The sequence below is a fragment of the Sciurus vulgaris genome (assembly GCF_902686455.1).
Source record: "Sciurus vulgaris genome assembly, chromosome: 11".
Lineage (NCBI taxonomy): Eukaryota > Metazoa > Chordata > Mammalia > Rodentia > Sciuridae > Sciurus > Sciurus vulgaris.
The window spans coordinates 59,413,816-59,433,334 of NC_136472.1; the positions used below are offsets into that span (position 1 = coordinate 59,413,816).

Below are 19,519 nucleotides of genomic sequence, written 5' to 3' on the forward strand. Positions count from 1 at the left end.
AGGGCTGAATACGTGACCACAGTATATCCAGTTACCCCTTTTAACAAAATTGTTCCTACCAGTTTGTTTGGTATTTTCCCTTCAATTTAATCAAGAATTTTTTTTTTTTTTTTAATGAGTGAGCCTAAAAAAAAACAAAAACCAAAAAACCAAAAAACCTTACTAGGTATTTTCTAAGTATAAAATGCTATTCCTCATAACCTTTCCAAAGTTCTCAAATGAAGTTCCTAGGAGAAGTTAGCCTAAAGCAAAAATATCAACGTAATCCCCTGCACTGTCTGGGGGGACAGGTAAAGCTTCCTGTCAAGGATTTTGAGCACTATCCATCTTTTCTTTCCCTTCAGCTTCTCCCCTTAAGTTTTGATCATATTTTTCAGTTTTTGAAGAACATTTTCCTTTCCCTTCCTGGTCACTTTATTCTATTCTAATTTTTATTTCTCTCAGGATAGCTTGTATTTTCTTAATACATGTTATCTCATAAAAGGCTTTGCAAATCCTTCAAGAAGTGAGTCAAGGTGTGTTTGAAATGCAAACCTATGGACTCAGCTTCTGTCTCATTTATGATTTGCATTTTATATAGTTGCTGAGACTCAGTTGCGGCTAACACTGGGAAATTACCTGTGGAATTTTAAAAAAAATATACATGCCTGAATCTAACCCTCAGAGAATCTGAATGAGTGAACCAAGGGTCAGCCTGGGTACCAGATTTTAAATGGTTCTTTAGAACTTTCTGATGTTGCAGCTGGAATTGAGAAACTAGGATCACCACTTTTTAATACCATCTGAATTCTAGTTCTTGCCAAGTTTAGAAACCCCAGATGAGACTACTTCTTCTTCTACTGACTCAAACCCAAATATAGTCCAAGTGTGCTCAATGGAAACTGTGAGTTCCACTGCTAGCTGACCACCCAGGGCCCCATCTAACAGTCAAGTTCTTTTGGCAGAGAGATGCCTTGGTGGCTCCCTAGTCCCACCCCAGCAAGCCTCATGGCAGAGTCTGCCTAGACAAAAAAGACAAAACCCATTACCAATAAAATTGTGAAGTTTTCCAAAACACTGTTCATCATATATTTCTCGGGTAAGTGTTTGAGCTTGTGGATGAAATTGATCATATATTCACACATCGGGGAGCGGTTTATTCGGTATACAAATCGGCCATTCTCAAACCTTGCATACTCCGTCTGTTGGGAGAAAAGGATTTGAGCATTTTTATACTTTTGACCTCAAAATACAAGAAACTGTTATTACTATCTATAAAAGCATATTGCTTTTTCTATATGAATTGTCTGTTATGTGCCATTCAATCCAGGTAGTTGACTTTTTTAAAAATACTATATCCAAATACTATTGCTATATGCAGAGTCCATCATTTCCTGGAAGTTAAAAGAAAAAGATTGTGGAAAGATGGTATCTTCAACAAAAACACCAAAACCCCAAACCAGCTACTAGTGATTCTCTTCCTGGAGATCCGAGAACAGCCCCCAGGAAGTTACAGTTCTTCAAAGAGACCAGAGAAGTCCCTCTTTACTGTGATAAGGCCTTGCAGGCCCAAAGACCTGTACAGATAATTTACCTACTTTAGGAAAAGGAAAAATGGTCACCTCACATTTATCATGAGTCCCTGGATGAAAGGAAGGAAGGAGAGAGGGAAAGGAGGGGAGGGAGGGCAGGTAGGCTAATGTATATGCAGTTTGAAGAACCTATGAAAGTACTCAGAAATTAGAAACACTCCAGATCACCTGGATGAAAAAGGAATTAAAAAGGAAATTATAAGCTATCAAAAGAGCAATGAGAAGGAAAATGTATCCAAACTTATGGGACACAGTTTAAGCTCTACTTGAAGGAAACTTCATGAAGCAGCCTCCTAATGCCTTCACCATTAAAGACAAAAAATTGCAGAACTAAATACACATTTAAAAAGAAGCACAAGCCCCACAAAGTAAACCCAAACCACAAAGAAACCAAAGGAAACCAGGAATAGGAAATTAACAAAGATAAAAGCTCAAATCAATGAAACAAATTTAAAATGTGTACAGAATAAATTTAAAAACTAGTTCTTTAAAAGGACAAAAAAATAAGCCCTGTACTGCTTAAAAAGGAGAAGAAAAAAAAAAGAGGCAAAACCACAATTGTGGTAGAGATGAGAAGCTGTACAGGGCTGGGAGCACAGCTCAGGGCTTAGAACATTGGCAGGCACTAGGTCCAGGGCTTGTTCCCCAGCACCCCCACACCCCTGCACCCCAACTTCAAGAGGGCCCATTACATCTGCTTCAGGCAGCAAAGAACCTAGAGGACAGGGATGCTTTCCTAGAAAACTCAAAGTGCTAATATCAAACAAAAAAGAAGTGGAAAAAGCCAAGAGATCAATGACTGAAATGACCAGGACTAGAAAGTATCTTAAATATTTACCACTGTAGAAGATATAGAGACCACAAAGAATGCAAATTTAGATAGGAGGAATAAGTTCAAGAGATCAATTATACACAATGAAGACTACAGTTAGTAAGAATATATTATACTGCTGGAAGACTGCCAAATGTTTTAAGTATTTTCACCACAAAAGAGAGAAATGAGTGGTATGCAATATGCTAATTAGCTCAAATTTTAGCCATTTCACAATGTATACATAATTCCCAAAATTTCACAATTGTATACAATAAATACATTGATTTTTTTTGTTAATTAAAACAGATTTTTAAAAAAGATTTAAAGAGCAATTGTTTCACGGGTAAGTTTTATGTAATTATTAGAGAATAATTATTTTCCTGTTATTTATTCTATTTCATGGTAGGCTACAAAAACAGGGTACACCAGGGCTGGGGATATAGCTTCAGATTGCCTAGAGCGCTTGCCCTTGCAAGCACAAGGCCCTGGGTTCAATCCCCAGCACTGCAAAAAGCAAACAAACAAACAACAACAACAAAAAACAGATACACATACTAATTCCTTTATTAATGAATGTAAGTCAATACTGAAACATTGATAGGTCACCAAAAAAAAAAAAAAAAAAAAAAAAAAAGTTTAAAAACTATCATGATGAGATGTAACATAAGCACAGAGAATTTAGTAACATATCCAAAGCAGAACTTTCTTCTGGAATGCTGGGGATGTTCATACACAGGAACCTCATTGACTCAACTGCCATCAACAAATTAGAGACAAAATCATGTAGCAAGAGGTGCTGAAGGCACTTGATAAACTAATGCAGCTATTCCTCATAAAAACCCTAAGCAAGCCGGGTGGTACACACCTATAATCCCAGCGGCTGGGGAGGCTAAGGCAGGAAGATGGAGAGTTCAAAGCCAGCCTCAGCAACAGTCTCTAAATAAAATATGAAACAGGGCTGGGGATGTGGCTCAGTAGTTGAGTTCCCCTGAGTTTAATCCCTGGGTACCAAAAAACAAAAAAACAAACAAAAAAAAAAAAACTAAGCAAAACGGAAAAAAAAAAAAACACTGTAAAAATGTAATAAATACCATTTACAAAAGCCAATATTAACTATACTCATAAATGGCAACAACTCCAAAATAATTCTACTAACATTAGAACTACAGAAGGATACTACCATCACTATTTTCCTGATATGACTCTAATGAAGTTTTAGCAAATGAAAAGTAAGAAATAATAAAAAAACTAGAAATGCCCGTTACTAGCTCAGAAAACATGAAAAGAATGAGATTGACTTGCTTCACCAATATCAGAACCTACTATCAAGCCACTGTATTAAATTCATGTGGTATCTGGATACATAGAAAAAGATGGTGGGAGGGGGTGGGGATGGAAAACAGTAGAATGAAACAGACAGTACTACCCTATGTATATGCATGACTACATGAATGATGTGAGTCTACACTGTGTACAACCATAGAAATGAAAGTTGTACCCCATTTGTGTACAATCAATGAATCAAAATGTGTCTGTAAAAATAAAAAATATTTTAATAAAAAAAAAAAAAAAAAAAGAAAAAGAAAAAAAAAAGTGGGCAGAATAAAGTGGAGCCGAGGAATAGCTCCCAACATAGATGGCAAGTTAAAGGGAACAGACCTGCTCAACCGGAAATAAATAATCTCTTAATAAATGGTTAGACACAAGTGCCTGTGAACCTGGAAGAAAATATAAGCATCCTACTACTTCACACCAAATGTGGGCATACATTCTAAATAAATTAAAATCTTTAAATAACGCAAACCTGCCACACTCAGAACCATCTTCTCCATGAAAATTCCTGGGATTTTGTGAGTCAAAAAGCAATTTCTCCCTCCTCCCTGAACTTGAAAAGAGCTTTGGTTCTACCATCCAAGGACCCCATGAAGAATAGTTTGAAACTGGGAAAATAAGTAAATCATCTGGTTCACCTTTTCTCGCAGGCACCTGTCCAGGCAGAGAAGTCCACATACAGAGAAGACCCCTGCAGCGTGGCTGTTCAGCTAACACTTGCCTAACATGAACCCTCCATGCTCCCAACCAACTGTGGGTAACCACATTTCCTCCAGCTCTCCCAGTCTGTCTCATTATACAGCTTCTTTCTTACCCTCTCTTTGGGCTTCCTAAGCATCATGCTGAGCCCCTGCCCTGCCTCTGTGTTTTATGATTTCTGATCTCTGCTATGTCTCCTGCTACTCACACCCAGGACTAGCTGCTGCTCCCCAAATTTAATCCTCATCCTGAGTTGTTATTCCCTCCGCTTTAATTTGCCTTAATACTCAGAATTCCCAATTGAGATTTCCAGTCTTTACCTGTTGCATCTATAATCCTCCCCTATTTCCTCTTGAATACCTTATATCCTTATCTCTATTAATAGCAAGGATGAAATGTGATTGTGACCTCTGGCTCTCATCCTGACTCCACAAGTCATGCTCTCTCACCCTGCAACAGAGTCTCTGTCAGCCAGGTTGGGCTCCTGGACCTGAGAGGTCCTGATCTGCTACAAATAAACTACTCACTAAACATGGACCAATTTGGGGAGGGGCGGAAAGCCTGGGAAAGCAGAACTTCAAAAGGTAAGCCGACTGCGAAGCAGCTCACCCCGGATAAAACCAACACACGTTTGCTTAAAGGGAGGGTGGCAAGAAATGTAAAAGCTGTAAGTAAATATTTGATCCTAATACAGAATGAAATGCAGTGAAAGCAATTAAAATAGAGGGAGTGGAAAGAGTAAAAGCAACAGTATCAAACTCAAGGTGTCAGAATTTTACAAGGCACGTGCCCATGGAAGGCCAACCTGACTGTTACCCACAATGCTGGGAGTGCACTTGGATCTGGGGGGTGGGCTGGGAGGACCTGGCTCAACCCAGCATCCCCTGGGCCCCAGGAGGCTGCACACCAGGTGAGCAGGATCGGCTTCAGACACAGAGGCTGTCACTGGACTTCCTACTTGCTTTCAGGTGCTTCCAAATCATTTTGCCTTTCAAAGTACAGAGAAAGAAGTGGGAGGGAAAGGAGAAGACATCAAAAAAGCACAATTCTCTGTCCCCATGAAAGACTGAAGAAGCCAACAGGCTGCCTTGGTCACTACAGGCTAACTTACCTCTACTTTTTCTACTACTTGCTTCCCAAAGGAGCACACTTTGGTGGAACAGGTGACCGTCATGTTTTCAGAACTCTCATACTGGCTGGTTACACCATAAAAAGCCCCAGCATCGTCTTGGATATTGCAGTTTAAGTCAGCCTGTAGGAAAGGAAACAGGGGTGGGGTTATTCTCTCATCCAGGAGTTCCACTGCTGAGACAGTAATGCCAGGGCAAGGCCACCAGTGATTGAGCCCAGGGGAGGGGCAGTGTGGAACAGATGCTCTTCTAGAAACAAGGTCAATGCCCAGAAGTCACTTTCTGGATGGTGCTAATCTGGGCATCTTCCCTTGAAAGGCCCATGCTATGCATTTCCATTCTGTTTTGCTTTCTTGCATTCAGGATTAGAATAACACTGTACCTTTGTAACAAAAGATAGATTAGCAGTCTCTGAAATGTGTGCAGACAACAGGACAAATTAGATTCATACTCACTAGTCTTTAGAGATATTTAAAAGAACAGGAGACTCTGCAGCTGACTAGCCATTTGTTATATATGTTAAACAGAAACTACAAGAAATACCGCATCCTGAGGGAAACGGTTCCTACGAATGACTGACTTAAAGAGAGGCCGAATAGCTGTCACTCATTTACCAACCTGTTAGTAAGTACCTACTATAGGAGGTTCGTACTAGACCTGGACAGGGCTTGTCCACAACCTAACATGGAAGATAGGCATATAAAATAGCTGCCATGCAGCTAGGACACAATTAGCATGTCAAAGATACTCAGAGTTCAAACCATGGAAGGCACTGCTTTTAGCCAGGTCTTAGTTAAGGGACCGTTATAACAGCATGAGCTGAGGGAAGACTGGGCAGAAGCCCACGGTGCTTCATTCCAGCTTCAACGTAAGGACTAAGGGGACTGGGAGAAGGGAGTTTGAAAATACAAAACTTGGGCCCAGGTCGTGGAGGGCTAAATAAGGGGTGTGGGTTATAGCCTGTAGGAAATGAGGACCCATCGAAGTTTGGGTGCCAAGAAGCAAAGAGTTGTACAGAGCTGTACTTCAGAGAATAGTGTCTCAGCAGGATAAAATGTACACTGCAGGAGAAGGCTGCTGAAGTGTTCGGGCCACTGCTATGGTCTGAATGTGTGCCCCCAACATTTGTGGGTTGGAAACTTAAATCTCCAAGGCAACACCTCTACTTCCGGGAGGTGTTAGGATCCTGCCCTCATGAATGGATGAATGCAGTATAAAGGGCCTTCACGAGTTGGCTTTCACACCTGTCTCCCTTCCAAAAAAAATATTTTTGGGGAGTGGGTACTGGGGATTGAACTCAGGGGCAACCACTGAGCCACATCCCCAGTCCTATTTTGGATTTTATTTAGAGACAGGGTCTCACTGAATGCTTAGCACCTCACTGTTGCTAAGCCTGGCTCTGAACTCAAGATCCTCCTGCCTCAGCCTCCCAAGCTGCTGGGATTACAGGTGTGCACTACCGTGCCCAGTCCTCCTTCCAAAATGTGAGGACACAGCAGGCCAAGCACAGACCAAGGCAGTCACTGAGGAATGGGTCCACCCTCCCCCCAAATACCTCCTGACTCCCTGCCACACACCAGGCCCTGGGCTGAAAGTTAGGTCAGTGCCTCCTCTCCCGGGACTTGTGATTTAGCAAGGAAGGTATCAAAAAGGAGGGAAGCCCCACTGAGAGGGGTACAGAAGGACACGGAACAAATAGTGGGGAGGGTCCCCAGGAGTCAGGAATGCTCTGAACCTCTGCGAAAGCTGGAGTCCAAAGAAAGAAGCTATGTTTCAGTGGGAGGAACATGCCGTAGGAGAGAAGAGGTGTTGGGAAGGCACACCACCAGAAAGGAGGACAAAAAAGGGAGGGGCGGAGACAGCAAAGGAGAGGAAGCAGCAGGGGAAATGGGGGGCTGGGGACCTAGAACCTCAGACCCCAGGCACCCGGGAGCTGAGCAACAGGAGAGAGCAGTGACAGGACGGAACCGGATCTGAAGAGGCACTGCTGACCACGGCTTGGAGATGAGAAAGAAGCAGAGTGAGTGCAGACAGGTGATCACGTTACTGCATCCAAAAGAGAGGTGGTCACGCACGCGGTGTCGTGCCAGCTGTTAAGACAGAGGTGGGCAGGTTCAACACAAACAGGATTTTATATTTTGTGAGGTTCAGCACATTTTGACTAGCTAATTTAAAAACTCTGGTAGGTCCTAACCACCATGGACACCCAAGTCATATATGTTTTAATGAAGATATACATGTGGATTTCCTTTCTGAACTGAATATTAGGAAAATGTCCAGTCCTGTGGGCAAAACTTCCCATTTCCCACCTTTAGATAAGAGAACCATATATTCTACATTTCCCCTTTCACCTTATGAGCCAAGAAATCCAAGGCTAAATTCAGTGTTCAGCAATTACCTCATCCCAAGTGCTCCTAGTAGCTGGCAACCATGTGTAGCTCCTTTTGCTGGTTTCTAATCTGCTTTCACTTGCACTTGTCCAGTTTTATACTATCCATACATGTAGTGAACTTTCTCGCATTCTGCTCTTTGGAATTATATGGGGCATTGATCATAAATAAATACAATTCCCAGAGGTGCATTTTTTCTCACATTCAAGGTTTTAAAATGTGGCTCCACAGAGCAGCCGCTTAGTGGAAACTGATGCAAGCTGAGATCTGCATTTAAGGCTACAGAGGTTCCAGCCTCCAAGAAGGAAAGGCCACCCATGCATCCTAGCCACACAGGAGCCCTGAACACCGCACCTGTGAACAACATGCATTAAAAGCAGGTCTTCAAGAGAGGCCGCTGCCTTACTCTGCTTCCATCTTGGAACATGCTACTCTGAAAGGTAGCTCAGGCATTTTGCAGTAGAGGGATATTAGTGACGTTCCCTCTGTATGTGTATGTTTGTATGTGTGTGTGTACACATACATGCAAGCACGCAAAAGAGAGAATTATGTTCTAACTATTGTGATGTAGTTTAGTCCAAAAAGTTTCAGGACTTTTTAAAAAGTCAAATTAAATGCATGGTAAGGAGAGAAAAAAACTGTAAAATTTGTGCACGGTTATATTTCTATTCATGAACTTGTCAACCTTGACAGGAGTGACTCGTGTTCTCAAGTGTCCTTTTGGAAATATTTAGCAGATGTCCATGTGTATACCTTCCGTTTTACTTTTTTTTGCACAAATAATAGCTCAATTGTAGTCACTTTGAAATCTTGCTTTAAAAAAAGTAACTTAGTACTCAGTACTGATACAGAATATCAATATTAATGCATTTTTTAAACAAATGAACAGTTTCTAGGGGCTGCATACTGTTCCACTGCACAGACACACCATAACTGAACACACGCTCTGCTGTGAATGTTTGGGATGCTCTCTAACAATGTGGCAGTAATCAATTCATGTTAAGCAGGAAAGGAGGACTACAAATTCTTGCTCTTTCAATTTTAAAAAGTTTCTAGTATTGAAAAGGAGTAATTAGGTGAAACAAAGGAATCGTGAGGTAATATCACAACTTAACATTATAACTGAAATGAAATAGATATTTCCGATGACATCAAGTCGTCTTGAAGGACTGGTGACAATCCAAGCAGTGAGGTGTTTGGTTATGAGGCCCTTGTGGAGGGGGGCTGTCCATGGGAGAGTGAATGGAGTAACTTTTCAAAAGTACCACCCTCCATTGCTTAAAATATACAAAATGATACATGAGTATATATACGATTTAGAAACATTAATGAAGTTTAGGATGGCACTCATCATGATCTGATACTGGCAATCTTTCACATGTCATGTTTCCATTCTCCCAGGTTTTACGCTGAAAGGAAGTAGCCGTCCCACCACAGTGACCTGCCTAGCAGGTCTTGTCAACTAGAGTGGGTCATCTTTTAAATCCCTTTTTTCTATCTCTAGCAAAATCATTTCTAGTATTCATCAGCACACTTTTTCAGCTGCTTAAAACTTCAACACCAAGATTCCAAAAGCAGAAATGGAGAGTGAGAGAAATGAAGCAACTCCAGTTCACGCTTTCAACTCCACCATCACTGTGCCGCTGTTGCTGCTCATGTTTAAACCAACATTAAAAGGAGCGTGGTGTGGCTGTACAACGCGAAGCAGGTTCAACTGACTCCGAACTGTAAGAACTTACTTTGCAAATGAATCCCTTGCTGGGTCTGTATTACTAAAGGATAAGTAATATAATGGATGGGTGATGTGTGTGCCAGTTTGGAAGCATATATGTTGTACAAATGCATATATAAATTAAAAATTCGACACTAACTTAGCCAATTATATATGACTTGCCAAGAAGGGATTTTTTTTTTTCTTTTCTTTTTGTGAATATTTTATCCATGACATTATTTAGAACTGTGGGTACATGTTGATAATAAAAAGGGAGCCTTTTTATTTGTGATGGTTCTGCCATTATTTGTAACTTTCCTACAGACAAGCAACATCCTCATTGCCTGCATCTGGCTCAGATTCTGCCCACCACCTACCTTGGTGAACCACCATCTTAGAACTCCCCAAATAATTCTGCTGTAGTTTTAGTTGGGAATGAATGATCTGTAGTGATAATGGTATGAATTATAAATGAGGAAGTTATTAGAGAGTATCTATTATAAATTATCACACTCAGAAACAATGCTGACAACTACTGAGTTTTAAAGTTGTCAGAGTTAAGTGCTTTACACAAAATTAAAGTATTACACACATTCAGAGAAGTACGTGGATCAGAAGTTTCCAACTCAATTAGATTTCAAATGAACCAGAATGCAGATGAAGAAGCACCTGCAGGTAGGTGCTACTTTGCAGTCACAATCCACGTGACAAGGGTAGTCATGATCTTAAAACATCATACCTTAGTTTTGGGTATTTTTGAGCTTTAAATCCATGGATTCACAGTGTTCACTCTCATGTTTAGTTTCGTTGGCCCAGCATTTTGGGGGATTCAATTATGTGGTTGTGTGTTCATCCTCATTCCATTGAACGAAAAATGTCACAATCCATTCTGCGACTAATGGACATTGGTGATGTTTCCAAATTTGACCTCTTATGAAGCTTGTGGCCGAGAGCATTCTTGGACATGCGTTTGATGAACACTGTAGTTCCTAGGACTACCACTGCTGGGTTGTAAGGCTTATGTGCAACTAGTCTTTGTTTAGATAACAGGCACAGGTCGTTTTTGAATTATCTTGCTGCTTCTTTTTCTTTGCAGTTGGAGAAAACTCTATTTAACTATTAGTGTGCATTTAATAGGTTAGATGGTCAAAGGCTTCCTAACTAATGGTAATAAGCAATTTGCTATCAACTGCTCTGCAATTACCCCTGAACCTGGAAAATAATCACGCAGCCATCCAACCACATTGCAGCTGCTCTTCAGGAATTTTCTAGGAGGAGGTATTGATGTGAAAGATAATTATCTGTCAGTTGATGGTATTAGGACTCGTCCAGAAAGAAATGTGGTCACCGGACTCCCATGGAGACAAGGTAATATCAAAGAAAGAACGTTAGCATCAAATCAACAACAAAGGAGGCACACTCTAATGAGTCTGGAATTCGTGCAGAGCTCATTACTCACCCCACTGACACATTCACCCCAACTGAAAACTCAGGGGGTAAAGCAAACCTATTTTATGTACCGCTGAAGGCAAAAAAAATAAGGGGAAAAAATGTACTGCTCTTAGGATTCAAACGATTTCTGCCTAATCGGCTTTCATCTGACCACAGGATGTTTTCCAAGAGCAAATAATTTTTTTTTTTTTTAATCCAAGAAACAGCTAAAACCCAGCAAATTACCTTCCTAATACATGCCAAATGCAAACTATATTCTGCACTCTGGGCTAGACAAAACAGGTTGGCCACAGGCCAGGTTCTGATGTGTTAAAAAATATTTACTGGTGTGGCTGGGGAAGGCAAGTCAGGGACATGGGCCCTTCTGGGAAGTCTTCTCCCAGTCCACCCCAGTATGAATGAAGTTCAGAGGACGACTGCTTCTCCTGCCCACACTGTGGAATCCCTTCCACAGCAGCCTGACCCACACTGCCCTGCTGTTAAGTACTTTCAGACCCAAGAATATCATCATTTCGATAACACTGCTGGGCACTGCTGTTAGGTAACCCTTCTTCCTGTCAAATGTGCTTTCTACAGCTGCTGCTAACCAACTGCCACACATTTAGTGGCTTAAACCAACATTAACTGATCTTGCTCTTTGGTAGGTCAAAAGTCCGGCTCGGGTCTCACTGGGTATGGGCTGGGCCGTGTGTCTTTCTGGAGGTTGTGGAGAGAAATCTGCATCCTTGCCTCTCCCAGCTTCTAGGGACCACCCACATTCCTTGTCTGGTGGCCCTTGCCCTCCATTCTCAAAGCCACCAAATCCCACTCTGCCAGCTGTTATTTCTCCTAATTTCTTCTTGTTCTCTCTTGTGTCCCTCCACTTTTTTTTTTTTTTTTTTTTTTTTTTTTTTTTTTATTTTCTGGTGCTGGAGATTTCACTTTGGTGTGTGGGGATGGGGGCACTTTACCATTGAGCCACATGGCCAGTCCTTTTACTTTGAGACAGAGTCTCACTGAGTTGACGAGCTGAACCTTGAACTTACTCCTGTGTCAGTCTCCCCAGTCGCTGGGATGAATCTCCACACCCAGCTTCCCTTTTCCATTTTTAAGGAATCTTATGACGACCCTGGGCTCACTCAGATAATGCAAGATAGCCTCCCACCTGTGGATCAGCAATGTCCCTTCCCGTGGCTGTGTAGTGTGGCATTCTTACAGACACCATGGATACAGATGTAAATGGCTTTGCAGCACCACGATTCTGCCAACCACACCTGTTAAGTCGGAATCACCTCCCTCCAACTCTTGGGGCACTGCAGACTTAAGGACCTTTCTGTAAAACACTTCTGCAATTCTCTCGCTTCTCCCTTAAGCTCACCTTTCCTCTCTTTCTCCCCACCCATGGGGCCGGGCCCTTCAGATTCTCAATGTTTCCCAGGATTCCGGTTTTACATCTATTTTTATAAAGCCTCATCCTGGTTTCAGACTTGTACTCCACTAGTCATTTGGGAATGCTGCCTCTCCTCTGTCATTATCTCACGTCAGACACCTGACTGATAGCACGGGCAGCAAGGTCTCACTTCTCTCTCCTTTAACCACAGAGAAGGTGACCTGTGTCCAAAGGCCACTGTGGTGAGGTGAGGAGATAATGCATATCTGTAAACTGTAATGTGCTGCACACTGGCAGCTGTTAATAATACCAACAATCACTCCTATTAACTTGTCAAGTTGAAATACTGGCCAGGACATAGCCTCACAACACATCTACTGAGACCTTCTGAGTGAAGACGGTGGTTCAGAATCTATAAACGTGAGGACTGTCAAGGCAGTCAGCCTTAGCCCCGATCCTCATTCGTCAGCATGTGGCACACTCCCAACGGTGGCTTTCTCCAAACAGAAAATGTGGGACTTTTTCTGATTTGTGTCTTATGACAAGTCTTACACACTGGGTACAATGGCTCCAACAGGTACAAAATCACCACCTTTGCCGCAAAGACATGATTACAGACATTCCAGAATTCTTTCTGAAACAGGCAAATATTGGCAAGAGTGTGCTGAGTGAATTAAAGACTCTGAGCTCCATTTGCAGGCAGGTCTGGAAAACAACACAGGGTGGAAGCAGAGGCAAGTTCTGAAGGTGGATACAGGAAGCGGACTGTGTCACAGAGCAAGAAACAAAAACACACCACTACAAAGTCCCCTGAATCTTGTTTAATCGTCCTTCTCCTTAGATTCATTACTCCAACAAAAACACCTAAGTCCACAGACAGAAGTTCAGATTAGTTTCTTCTCTATGACCTTTCTCTCTCAGTTAGCCTGTTTATTCAAGGACGTATCCCATCATTTAATTTCATATTTATGCCCTTTATTTTTTGGTAAATATTAAAAATAAAACCATCTTCAAAAAAGGATCCTTCCCATTTCAAGGATAAGGAACAGTGAGGCCTTATCCAGGATGTGGGATCCAGAGTCCTGAGGGGAGGGCTGGGCGGGGCAGCTGAGCGGCTGCCCCTGTAAAACCTCCGATGGCCCCTGGAGACCAGGCCACAGCGGGAAGTGTGAGGAAGTGAAAACCCAGCTGCCACTGTCGGGAATGTGCAGCCCACACAGCAGCAGCACTTGGCTGGTGACAACTACTTCTGTCACCTACTTCACTGGGGAAAAGCCTGCAGGAACAAAGGAAAGGAGATAACCCCTGAGGCAGGGGTGGGGTCAGGGGCAGGTCAGGAGCAGCCTAGGGAGACTCCCTTCCTACCCATCTCCCGCTTCCACCCTGAGGGCTTGGAAGACCTGGGCAGGAATTACTTGGTTGCAAAAATGAAAACATCAAGAGGATTGTCCCTGACAAGAGACAGTATAATAGGCACTGATGGATGCGAGGAGAGGCGGGCGTTTTCAAACCACCGCTTTGAACCTCTCCTCTGCATCCTCTCTGAGCCATGATCAAAGGACCAAGATTTCAAATTGTGAAGCAATTTTTTCCAATGGCAGCATCTGGCTCCTTGGCAGGCGGCACCGGGAGCTGGCCCTGCTGTGGGCAGCTGTCCAGGCCTGCCACATGGTGAGGTTCGGCCAGGCAGGGCACGCCGTGCGGGCCTTGCAGCTGCTCCCACAGGCGCCAAAGGACAATTGCTCTGCACTGAGCAGTGAGCCGCCCGGCAGAAGGGCCCTAAGCGACAGTGCCGAGCTGGGGGGTCTGGAGAAAGCTGGCGGGCCCCTAAGCCCTCCCGGCCTGTCTCATTTGCATGCATCTGCATCCTGGCCCAAACCCCCTCTGGCATTCAGAGGCCTGGGGTGGGGGAAGCCGGGGTGATGGTGAAACACCTCCCCAGCTAGACAGCCAGCACTTGGGGAGAGTGAAGGAGCTGCCCTCAGGGAAGTGGGTCTCTGAGCACATTCACTTTGTTCACTTTAAGCCATTGTGCCCCAGTCCAACACAACGGGACAGCAGATGCAGCTCTCCGGCCACAGCTGTTTTAAATAAGAATAATAGGAATAAACTCAGCCAGCCCAGTGCTTCAAGTTACTTCCCACTAATTATGGCATATATTTACATCTACAAAATAGACGATTTTTAAAAACACCACCAAGGGCCCCTTTATTGTGCAGATTGGCACCCCTATTTGAATTTCATAAACATTTAGTACTTCAAAGAATCTTAAAAGCTTGCTCTAATTACAATATGCACTGCTTGAAAGGCTGGCTGTTTGCATTGCAAATTCCTACAAATACCAGCATTCATTTAAAAAAAATTCAATTAATATCATCCATACAACTTCAGGTAACCGCCACCTGCAAGTACCCCAGCGGTTGGATGAAAGAGTCAAGGTCTCAGCCCCAACTAAGATGCTGCTGCTCAGGCCAGTTCTTTCCAACAGAGGCAGTTAATGAGGACTGGGCACCCAGCTGAGCAGGCCCTGACCGCTTTGTGTTCACCAGGTGTGTGAACACTGGCCTAGAGACCCGCTTTCCCAGAAAACAGGACCTTTTTCTGGGTTGGAGTCTTTGTGCACAAAATGTCTTAGAACAGCAACAACCCAAAAGCAACCAATTATTTATACTTAAGTAACAATTATATGCAGATAAGATACAAGTACCCAGATAAATTTGCATTTCAGATAAACAACACACAATATTTTAGGTCTCCCCCCGCCCCCGAGGTACTGGGGATCGAATCCATGGCCTTCCACAGGCTAGGCAAGTGCTCTACCAATAAGCTACAACCCCCAGCCACCAAATAATATATGTACACCCCAAATACCGCATGGGACACATGGCCAACAAAAATGTAATCATGGCTTACCTGAAATTAAAATTTAACTAGGCTGTTCACCATTTGTTTTACTAAATCTGACTTTACTAAGGAGTTGTCTTTACCTCCCCCCCCAAAAAGAAAGACTTATCCTCAAATTCTGACTGCTCTAAGAAACATCTGGCACCCAAGATATTTAAATGGGGGCAGGGGGGTGAAGTTGCAGAGTAATAGGAGTAAAATCCTTCTTCTTTTTTTTTCTTTTTTTCAAAGTAAAAAACAAACCACGTATCTGTGTATGTATAATGTTCACAGATACATATTTAAAGACCTAGAAGGGTACATTTAAGATCTTGGGATCTGGCTGACATGTACAGGAGTGAGGATCTCTTTTCTTTTTATTCCATATTCTTTTAACTGCTTGGACTATTCATAACAAACCTGTATTGCTTTTGAAATGTAAAAGTAAATTAGAATGGCAGGAGGATGTACCTTGAATCTCCATCAGCACAGGGACAGAGGACTTCCCATATGACCAAGGGTGGAGGTTCAATTTTAAACAACTAAGCACAATCCCTGATAATCTAGATAATCCATCTACTCCTTGAAAAACTGGGTTTGGAAATAAGCAGCCACCCTGACTGCCATGTCAGTTCTTTCCTTCTCAGGCCTTTCTCGAGGTGGAATGCCAACAGGTCCACAGTGAAGCCAAGACAGCAATCACTGGGACGCGCCGGTGCCTGTGTCTGCTTTCTCCTGGACCTCAGGCTAGCAGCAGCGGGAGACAGTGGCTCAGTCTAGAATCATGGCAGGGAGCAGAGTTTAGACAGTGGCTCAGTCTAGAATCATGGCAGGGAGCAGAGTTTAGACAGTGGCTCAGTCTAGAATCATGGCAGGGAGCAGAGTTTAGACAGCATGTGCAGGCTGGGCCCTTGAGTTGGGTGTTGTTAGCAACCACTGAGCCAGCCGACCCAGGAGAGAGAGCTGTCAGAAAGGATTGTAAGGTCAAGGTAACTCTCAATTTAAGAGATTCTGTCTGGATGCCCTGAGGGTTTAACGGTATCTGGCATGTGGCAGAGGTTAACAGAATCAAAGTAAAAACAGAGTAAGCTTTGGTACCCGCTTCCCAGATTGTCCCATCCTTTGATTTCATTCCTGCTGCGTTCCATGCAAGTGATTCAAGAACCACCTGCCTTGGCCCATGTTTCTTCTCATTCTCCAGCATCCACAAGGACCCTGTTATGATTTTCCAGCAGAAGTCGCAGTCTCTGCACAAGTATACCCTGAAAATTCTTTCCCACTTTTTTTTTTCAGCTGATCAAATTCATTCAAGATTCAGTTCAAATGTCACATGTTTGGTGAGGATTTCCAGAATGTTCTCAGGCAAAAAGGGTCCCACCTCTGTGCTTCCACAATAACCTCTACCCCACAGTACTGTATTCACCTGCTGTGAGTACCACTGCCTGCCATCACTCCACAGACTTGAGGCCTGCAAGCCAGAACCTCTCATGTCTATTTCCTCCAGGCTGAGACAGTGGGAAGAGCTCCTCTTTCTTCTGTAAATGCCTTGAGGATGACTCCTCAATACACTCTCAGTGTTAGTATGAACTGGCTAAGTGCCAGCATTTCCAATTTACAGCAATTCCTCTAGGTCTGTCTACTTAATGAAATAAAGTAACTTTTCAGCCAACTGATTAGAAAACAAACTTGAAAATCCATTCCATACCTTATACTGCTGGACAAACAAAGGCCCTGCTCCCCTGGGAAGGCCTACAGAGAAGTTTAGGACACAGGACTAGGGAGCAGCATGGGAACAATGCCAGGCAGCTGCCAAAGCAGGAAGTGCTAATAAGCCCCTGGCACTGTTATGAAATCAAACCAAAACAAGTGGATGTGCAAACGTACTGATTCCTCTATTCCTGTGCATGAAACAGGAGGGCCACCAAGATTGGGAGGTTGAGGCAGGAGGACTGAGAATTCAAAGCTAGTGCTGGCGATATAGCCCATCATGTAGAGTGCCTGCCTCGCATGCTCGAGGCCCGGGTTCGAGTCCCCAGCACTGTGGGATTGCGGAAATAATAAACAAATGGAACCAATTCTGAGAATTCAAAGCCAGCCTCAGCAACTTAGCAAGGCACGAAGCAACTCAGAGAGACCCTGTTTCTAAATAAAATACAAAAGAGGGCTGGGGAGGGACAGCCTATCAAGAGATGATATGCCTGGGTGAAGGCAATCATATAGCCCCAGTCTGCTTGGAGAACATTTAATAGGTATTAGCCCCACAGACACCTCTGAATGGGGTGCTATGGCTTTGCTAATCTTTCTTGGGATCATTTCATCCCAATAGCCAGGTAACTTCAAAACTTACCAATACTTTGAGATGAGAAAGAAGAAGGAGAAATGGAAAACGTGTTCAAATGAAAAAACTTTTGTTGCTGACAATGGGGCAAAACATGTGGGGAGCACATGATTCCATATTGCCTACTCCCTTTTCCATGAATAGTGAAGGGCAACAGGGAAATGTGGCTCCAAGTGACAGATTCGAGTCTACAATTCCGACCTCAATCATGCAGAATTCAACTAGAAACAGGCTGAAACTCTCATGGAGGGTCCATTCCACCCGCTCACATGTGCACCCAGTTTCTTCCCCTCAAATACAGCCCAGTTGTTTCATTTACAGGGGCTGTCATTCTGTTGAACAAATTTGATTTCATTCCTACAAAGATAGATGTGTCTTCTAAAGGCTGCCCTCTTGCCAGATCTCTTTCTTACCCTTTCTCTGTTTTATACAATTTTCTAAAATCTGTTGTGGTTAGCATAGGTAACTTTGCATTTTGTTCCTTAAAAAAAGATAAATAAGGTTAAGAAAGTAAATCGTGACCTTGAACATATCATTAATTGTTTATGTTGAATAATCATAATTCCATTAATTTCAAAAACAAAAACATTATTATTGTAGCATAACATCATACATCCTAGTTTGTAAGATATAATTTAATGACAATCTGGAAGAAAAAAGAAATGTATATTTTAAGATTTGTCATAACCTGATAATATGAAATATCTATACAACTTCTTTCATATTACCTTCTTTATTATTTCAATTAGTTTAAGACTGAGTCTTTACCATACTAAAGATGATTATGAACAGTTTTTGGCTGTAAGGCTTATGAACAGTAGGTTAAAAACATACAGCTCTCTTTCAACCAGTGTTCCTGAGTTCCCTCCAAAGATGTTAATTTTCATCTGCATTCCTTATTTGGTTAAATCCGTACATAATTTTATCTCCTTTATAAACTTCATAAAGCTGGAAATGAACTCCTTTTGACAGTCAGTTGCAAGCTGCTCTAGGGTCTCCCTCCTTCAGGGTGCACCTGCTGAACCACACCCAGCCTGTGCAGTGCTGGAAATTCTCTGATCAATTCCACAACTGTTGCCCTATCACTGGCAACCCATGTGCATGACTCTTAATGCTGCAGGGAGGCCCAGCATCCTCCTGGGGCAGCCAGTCTCCCTTCTCAGTGCCCATGTGGCACCCAATCATGTTTTATAAGGAAGAAAAAAGTATGGCTATCTGCCAGGGACAAATGTTGGCCTCACTTGTAACAAAGTCCTCTTCAATAACAGTAACAATTTCAAAGCTACATTAATGTGTAGAAACATTAATGTTTCTGAGATGTTTTAAATAGGGATTCGAATTTAAGCTAAAATCCAGCAGTTTTTGGTATTACTAGTACAAATAACTCGATTGAGGTGACAAGGTGGTGGCTAGCTAGGCAATACTTCAGCATACTAAACATACTTCTCATCTGGGCTTGTGGCTCAGTGGTGGAGTACTTGCCTATCACGTGTGAGGCACTGGGCTTGAGTCTCAGCACCACATATAAATAAATGAATAAAATAAAGGTCTATCAACATCTAAAAAAATTTTTTTTGATTAAACAAAAAAACAAAACAAAACAAAACAAAATACTCCTCTGCCCAGGTGGCGAGGTGTTTCATCAGGTGTCAGGTGTGGGAATCATCCCAGTTTTAGAACTGTTGAAATGAGAACAAGTATGTCTCAAAACTGAGGGAATGTGGTCTGTTGAAACCTTTATAATAACAGTTGTTTCCATGGAGAATAAGTAAAGATTAAAGGCTTTTGAGTAGAAAGAAAATGTGATTGTGGGATGCAGAGGAATTAAAA

General features: G+C 42.6%; 1 protein-coding gene and 1 long non-coding RNA gene across 8 annotated transcripts in view; one reads left to right on the forward strand and one right to left on the reverse strand.

Annotated features, from left to right (window-relative positions):
* Positions 1 to 19,519, forward strand: part of LOC306639284 — a 39,438-nt gene that overhangs the window by 13,732 nt on the left and 6,187 nt on the right. The gene's annotated exons all lie outside the window — the stretch shown is intronic.
* TEAD1 (TEA domain transcription factor 1) overlaps positions 1 to 19,519 on the reverse strand; it is a 252,506-nt gene that overhangs the window by 7,262 nt on the left and 225,725 nt on the right. For all 7 annotated transcript variants that reach the window (XM_079102706.1, XM_079102709.1, XM_079102707.1 and 4 more), the window contains 2 exons: positions 5,528 to 5,668; positions 1,029 to 1,181 (listed from right to left, as the gene is read on the reverse strand). In XM_079102706.1, coding sequence (XP_078958832.1) covers positions 1,029 to 1,181; positions 5,528 to 5,668 — 294 coding nt within the window. The remainder of the gene's footprint in view (positions 1 to 1,028; positions 1,182 to 5,527; positions 5,669 to 19,519) is intronic.